The sequence below is a fragment of the Zootoca vivipara genome, chromosome 11 (genome assembly GCF_965207765.1).
Source record: "Zootoca vivipara chromosome 11, rZooViv2.hap1.1, whole genome shotgun sequence".
NCBI lineage: Eukaryota > Metazoa > Chordata > Lepidosauria > Squamata > Lacertidae > Zootoca > Zootoca vivipara.
In genome coordinates, this window is record NC_142594.1 from 25,469,170 (window position 1) to 25,475,646 (window position 6,477).

General features: G+C 46.5%; 1 protein-coding gene across 2 annotated transcripts; it reads left to right on the forward strand.

The window, feature by feature from the left end:
* The first annotated feature begins 621 nt into the window (after positions 1-621).
* Positions 622-4,894, forward strand: POLR1F (RNA polymerase I subunit F). 2 transcript variants are annotated; one of them, XM_035130335.3, is made up of 4 exons: positions 622-905; positions 1,681-1,822; positions 2,857-3,065; positions 4,235-4,894. In XM_035130335.3, exons 1-4 carry the CDS (start codon positions 661-663, stop codon positions 4,545-4,547), a joined length of 909 nt encoding a protein of 302 aa, XP_034986226.3. In that variant the 5' UTR covers positions 622-660; the 3' UTR covers positions 4,548-4,894. The 2 variants fall into 2 exon arrangements, with proteins under 2 accessions (XP_034986226.3, XP_088509878.1); XM_088653752.1 differs by having other exon boundaries at positions 4,238-4,894.
* The last annotated feature ends 1,583 nt before the right edge of the window (positions 4,895-6,477 follow it).

Genomic DNA, 6,477 nt, shown 5'->3' on the forward strand with positions numbered 1-6,477 from the left:
TAATCGGTGCTCCCACTCGTGGGAGACACTTAGACCCCCCCTTTTATTCGTCTTCTTCTTTTTGCTCAAGTTAAAGAACTGTGTGGTTGTAACTACAATTTGCTACGCAAAAAAAAAATTACAGTCATAAAAACAAAGCACAATTTCAGGGCAGCCAATGCAGCTACTAACAAATATTATAAGAAAAAATAGTATCAGAGAGATCACGGTCGCGCATTTAGAAAATCCAGTACAGTAAGTGAATTATGTAAACTCAAATAACAGGCGCACGTGATGCCAAAAAGCAAAGCGAAACGACCTTAGCGGCTCCCGGTGAAACATAAACAACTGGGGAGCTAGGATTGGCTAATCATTAGCATGTGGGAGGAGCTTTCAGCTGGGCTGATGACGTTATAGGCTGCCGGGCTTAGCCGGCTAGCCAACCGTTCTCCAATCTCTTGCCTTAAAAAAAAGAAAGCACATTCCAAAGGACCCGGATGAGACAGGCCACACCTGAGATGGCTGCCAAGTTAATACCGGAAACAGAAGAGGAGTCATTTCCTCCCCGCCGCCTCTTCCTCTCGGTGCGCCATTCGCAAGCTCGAGGCGAGTACCCAGGCTCATCGCGAGGACGTCATCGCTAGGCGACAGCGAGGAGAAGACGTTGCCTCGTGTTGAGCCATGGAGGAGGCTGAGGAGAAGCCTCCGGCTGCTGTCGCGGCTCCCCCGGCGCCCGCCCTGCCGCCCTGCGTGGAGGCGGAGCTGCCGTCCTTCGAGGCGGCCCGGGCGCTGACGGAGAACCGCTACTCGTGCCTGGTGGTGACTCCGCAGCGGAGGCACGTCGCCTTGCCGCCGCGCTTCCTGCACCGCAAGAGGACGGGGATCCGCGCGCAGCTGGACGCCGAGCTGCGCCGCTTCTCGGAGAGGTAGCGAGCGGGTGCGGAGCTCCGTGGGGTGGAGGGGAGGCCGGAGGGAAGCCCTGGGCAGCCTTCGCCGCATCTTCACACGGCGCGGGGTCGGGACTTGAAAGAGGATGGGTGAAGCAAACTCCCGGAGGATAAAGGCTGTGTTCTGCGGATCGAAAGTGGGGAGAGCACCGTGGCAGCCAAGAACATTAAGCAAAGCCTGCGCTGGATCAGGCCAGTGGCCCCTCTAGTCCGGTATCCTACCAGATGCACGTGGGAAACCTGCACAAGGGCATATTTCCCCCAGGGGCAGATCTGCTACGAAGCTAATAAAGCTTAAGCTTCAGGGCCCCTAATCGGGGGGGGGGGGGCGGGCGGCTCTCCAGAAGTGATTCAATCCACATTGGGTTTTTGTGTGTGTGTTTTTAAGGGTCTAGTAGACGCAGCTTGAGTCTGGCAGCTCAAATTGATATAATTTATTGTATATAGGACCTACATTTTAGGCTCCCCCAAACTTGAACTGTTAAGAGGGCCCCTTCAATTGCATTCTTCCTTGTAATTGGTATAGGCATCTGTATGCTACCTTTCCACTTTTGAAATGGAAGTATATGTGGCAGCTTTCCCATAAATTGTATGTAGAAGATTTTACTACTTCCACTTGCTTGTTCAGGGTAATACTAGGAAGATGTACTTGAACAATCTTGGTTGCAGCTAGCATTGGATATATTCTAGCCTTAAAACCCTTCATATTTCTTAGTTGCTCTCCTTGATATGTGTGGCTTCTTGTATCTTGCAGGTTTCAGGGTGTTCCTGTGGCTTATGATGATATTAAAATAACAAGGGAAGTGGGAGATATAATCGATGACATTGGAGCTGTCCATCTGGACATTGAAACAGATTTTGTCGTGTTCCAGCCTAAAGAAGGGAAAAAACTTGTGGTATGTAAATGAATGCTTCTTTTTCACCATTGCTTTTAATGCTTAAAACAGGACCTTTGTATCATCTTTCTGGTACACGGTACAAGTATTCTGTGGGAAATCTAAACGCAAAATACTTGAGTTGACTTGTTATAGTGCTTCAGGGTGTAATTATCATTTACAGCCTGAATGTATGCAGTATTCTGCATGTTGGTCCCCTGAAATTAATGGTTTGAGATGTGCCTAAATGCAAAACCTGTGGTCTTCTTCTTTTTGTTGTTGTTGTATATGTGTGTGAGAGTGTGGTGGTCTTTAATTGCTTTCTACTAATAACGTAACTAGTATTGCAGCAGTGGCAACAACTGCTGGTGCATGGTGTTAATTATTTGTAAACAAGATATTACAATTGCTCTTGAAGCCTTTCACAAGCATCAGATGGACATAGGGCTTCAGAAATGTCACACATCAAGCTTTTGGATGCTTTAATAAAAGTTAGATTTCCAAGACCTTGCCAATTCAGCTGTTATAGCGACAGTATTTAAGGTACGTATCTGCAATGTGTGTCAATTGAGCAGATACAGGATAAGGTTCTGAAAACTCAAAAGGATAACAAAGTTTCTAAAAATAGCAAGAATTTATCTTTTTGTTTGTATTTAATTTTCTTAGTGTTTCAGCATACACCAAAGTTCCATACCCGCTTTTTGTAGCTGTAATACAAGGAGTTTTTCTTCAAATGTATGCAGTGCTACTAAAGATTGGGCCATATCCTGTGGTGAGCATTAAACTTAACACACATACGGTACCCCACCTTAAGTGTTCAAGTCAAACATTATAATGTGCATTGGCAGACTAAATCTTCTGTGCACACCTGTGACACTGATCTCTGCTTTAAGATAGTGATGGTGTCTTTTAAATACCTTATTGTATTGTCCATATTGAACATATAAGGGACTAGTAAGAGAAACAACTGCTTGCATCTGTGAGAAATTAGAGGTTACATAGCATATTTGTCTGCCTTTTTAATTTGTCTTTTTAATTTGTCTCTCTATTTCCAGGGTACAATCAATAAAATGGCACCTAGTCACATAGGCTGTCTGGTACATGGCTGTTTCAATGCTTCCATCCCCAAACCTGATCACATGTCAACCGATGAATGGAAAGACCTTGGCTTCCAAATTGGCAACAGACTGATATTTAAAGTACTGCATTTTGATTCAGATGCTGCTGGAGTGTTCTGCATCAAAGGAAAACTCTGTAGAAAGAGGTACAGTAATGTGACTTTTTGCAAAGTACTTCAGAAGAATGTTTACTTCTCAGAGTGATCACATGTCGAATTTTAGCTGGAGAACAGATTTGAATGAAATATCAGAAGTTGAAAGATATGAAGATGAGGGTGGGAAATGGTTTCTCTTCCACAAGTCTGTGTGTTGTTGGAGTTTCACCTATACAGTGGTACCTCACAAGACGGAGGAGTTTTGCGTTGCGCGAGGCATTCGCAAGACGAGAGGTTTTCTATGACTGCCGCTTCGTCTTGCGAAGCGCGGCCATAGAAAGAGGAAGCGGGCGAGCCGCAACAAAAAGGGAACCAGCTGTAGCGCGGCAAGAAGGCTGACAGCTGATCTTCTTTGCCTTCTTACCCAGGGCCGGCTCTTCGTAGACCCCCGGTGGCGCAGGGCACCATGGCGCCGGCCTGCCAGGAGGGCGCCGCGAGCTGTGCCCGCCCGCTGGCCGGCCGGTCCGGGGTGCGCGGCGCCCACCTGCCCACCGCGCTGGAAAACGGGGCGGGAGGACGCCGGAGAGATCGCGCTGTGCCTGCCCGCCGCGCAGCAGTGCCGCGCCCACCGCGCTGTGAAACGGGGCGGAAGGGCGCCGGAGAGATCCGGCGCACCATGGCGACAGGGGCGCTTAAGAGAGCAAGCGCCTGCCTGCCTTCCCCGAGCCAAGCAAGCGCCACCGCCAGTCCCCCGGAGCCCATAGGAACGCATTGATTAAGTTTCAATGCATTCCTATGGGAAACCACGACTCGCAAGACAAATTTTTCGTAGGACAAATTGACTCCTGGAACGAATTAAATTCGTCTTGCGAGGCACCACTGTATTTAGACTGAAGAGTAATGCCCATCTTGTTAGCAAGGATTATACTGAAAGTGAAAGTTGTAAAGTATACTCAAGTTTTGATGAGTTCTGCTGTATTTGACTGCACTTTAATTTTAGTGAGTTGGTGGGGGGGGGGGTTGACCTTTGCATGAAAAGTAAGAAAATGACAGACAGTATGGGAAGGAAACCCAGTCAAATTGAAAATAGAATAGAATAAGAAATAGAATAAACAGCTTTAATTCTGAGGGCTAATAATGGTAGCTTCTCTTATTCTCATATATGATATTATATCCTTTGAAATCTCATCTACTGCCCCCCTTTCACTTTTTTCCCAAAGCAGCAAGGAAAAGCACAAGGGAAAACTTGAAAAGCCCCATGATGTGCAGAATGGCACAGAGGAGATGGAGATGGACATAGCGACAGCTGGTGTTGAAGAGATGAGAAACAACGACATGGATAATGGAATATTTGATATGTCAGATCGAGGGAATGGGCAACACAGAGCAGGCCTGGGGCTGCATATGAGTGACTCAAGCGGCTACCATAGTGATCATGGCAAATCTAAGAAAAAGAAGAGAAAACTTGGCGAGGAAGAAGGTGGACTCCCTGGATTATTAAATCCCAAAGCTAAAAAAAAGAAAAAGCAATGAGAAATAGTATGGATAATACCAAGTGCCTTAACTTGAACCTAGAACTCTTCCATGAGGTGTATTTGGAGAAGGAATATTGTTGTTATCTGTAGTTGGCGGACTCTTCAGCACAGCTAGTTGCTGCCACTTGGTTCTTTGCACTAGCAGTAGACAAAATCAATACAGACCACAGGAATGGAGAACTTGAGAGACAGCACAAGCTTGTCCCCAATTCAATTAGCTGAGGAAAACTGCAGTCAGTCAGTTTCACCTCTCTATCTGTAAAAGCAATTTATTTAAAATTTGCCCCATTTTAAGATTGTAATCCCAACTGCTACAAGAGTTTAAAAATAATAATATTCTGTTTATTTGCTTTTTGACTGCATTTATTCCCTGAAAAACAGATACCATGACGGGTCTCCATCTGTAAACAAAAACAAATCACACCAAAAAGACTCCAGGCATTACATCACCTTTGTAAATTTATAAAAATAGTTATACATCATCAAGAGGCATGTTTCAGAGACTTCAATTTCTAGATGTCACTAAATGCCAGATTTAGTCCATTAAAATACATTACGGATGTTCAGAAATTTCTCCCTAAGTTCTTTTTTTTTCTTTTTGAGAAGGATAAAGCATGACTCCCCAAAGTTATTCATAATACTTTAAAGAATACTAACTGCTCTGTGGATGTCAAGGCAAAGCTGGTTTCTGACAGCCTTCAGTCTAAACATAGTACAATATTCCTGACTTGTCCTGGGAAGAAAGGGCAAATGTCCAATTTTTGTCTCCCCACCCCACCCCCAAAATGCAATCTGCATCTCGGGAGAACAGCCTCTCAGCAAAAGAAAACCTAACTGAGAAGTTATCAATCCCTGGTTCAGAAGAATTATTGGAGCACTTTCCAAAAATTGTTGAGAAAACCTTTTCCAATGACTACTGTATTTTTTCGCTCTATAGGACACACTTTTTTCCTCCTCAAGAGAGGGGAAATGTATGTGCGTCCTATAGAGCGAATGCCATGGCTCCGGCAGCGGGATCCCTCGGCTGCCGCTGCAGTCTGAGCGGAGATGCCTCTGCCGCCGAACCACTGTCTCTCCCAACCGCAGGCTCCGATCCCTGCTTCTGCGAGCGGCAGAAGCGGGCAGCTGCGGGGGCGCTCCTTTCGGCCGCCTCTGCCACTCCCCGCCTTTGCCACTCACAAGAGCAGGGATCGGCAGCACGGTTGGGAGAGACACAGCGCTACACTCTGTCTCTTCCAAATGCAGGTTCCTATCTCTTGAGAACATCAGAGGCGGGGGGTCGGACGAAAGAGCGCCCGAAATGGCTCCTTTCGGCTGCTTCTCCGCCCGCCCGTCCACCTCTGATGCTGGCCGCCTTTGTCGCTGTGATCTATCAGTGGCAATGTGATCAATGACAGTGTTCTATCCATTGGGGGGTTTTCAGAATTGTTGAGCTTTTTTAAAACAGTGAGTGTGCAGAACTTAAATAAATTGCTCAACATAGCTGCTAACACATGTACGCACTGCTACAGCAGACAACAAAGGAACACACACTAAACGCGATGCAGGGAAAGACCAAGGGGGAGGGGGCGGGGGCATGATTCTAAACAACGTGAGCGATAAGGATCCCGCGATCGGCGATCATCTGAGGATCAACCTGTCGATCGCGGTCGACCGGTTCGACACCCCTGTCCAACCCTCTGCAATGCAGGATTATGAAGCTATCCCATACAAGGATCAAACCTGCAATCTTGGCATTATCGGCACCATGCTCTAACCAACTGAGCTATCCAGGCCTGCTGGATCCTAGCTCAGCATTTTTAAACAGTGGCCAGACTCATACAATTTGGAAGCCTACAATGAGGCCATGAATGCTACAGCTCACCCGTCCATTGCTGTTCTCCAGATAAATCCTCTGAATCTAAAATTCCCCATCACAAACTTGCCAG

Bases quoted from the DNA above. Each gene is read 5' to 3' on its own strand.
- POLR1F (XM_035130335.3), top strand. From the start codon at position 661: ATGGAGGAGGCTGAGGAGAAGCCTCCGGCTGCTGTCGCGGCTCCCCCG. The intron at 906-1,680 runs GTAGCGAGCGGG...TGTATCTTGCAG, and splicing joins CTGCGCCGCTTCTCGGAGAG to GTTTCAGGGTGTTCCTGTGG. The intron at 1,823-2,856 runs GTATGTAAATGA...CTCTATTTCCAG, and splicing joins AAGAAGGGAAAAAACTTGTG to GGTACAATCAATAAAATGGC.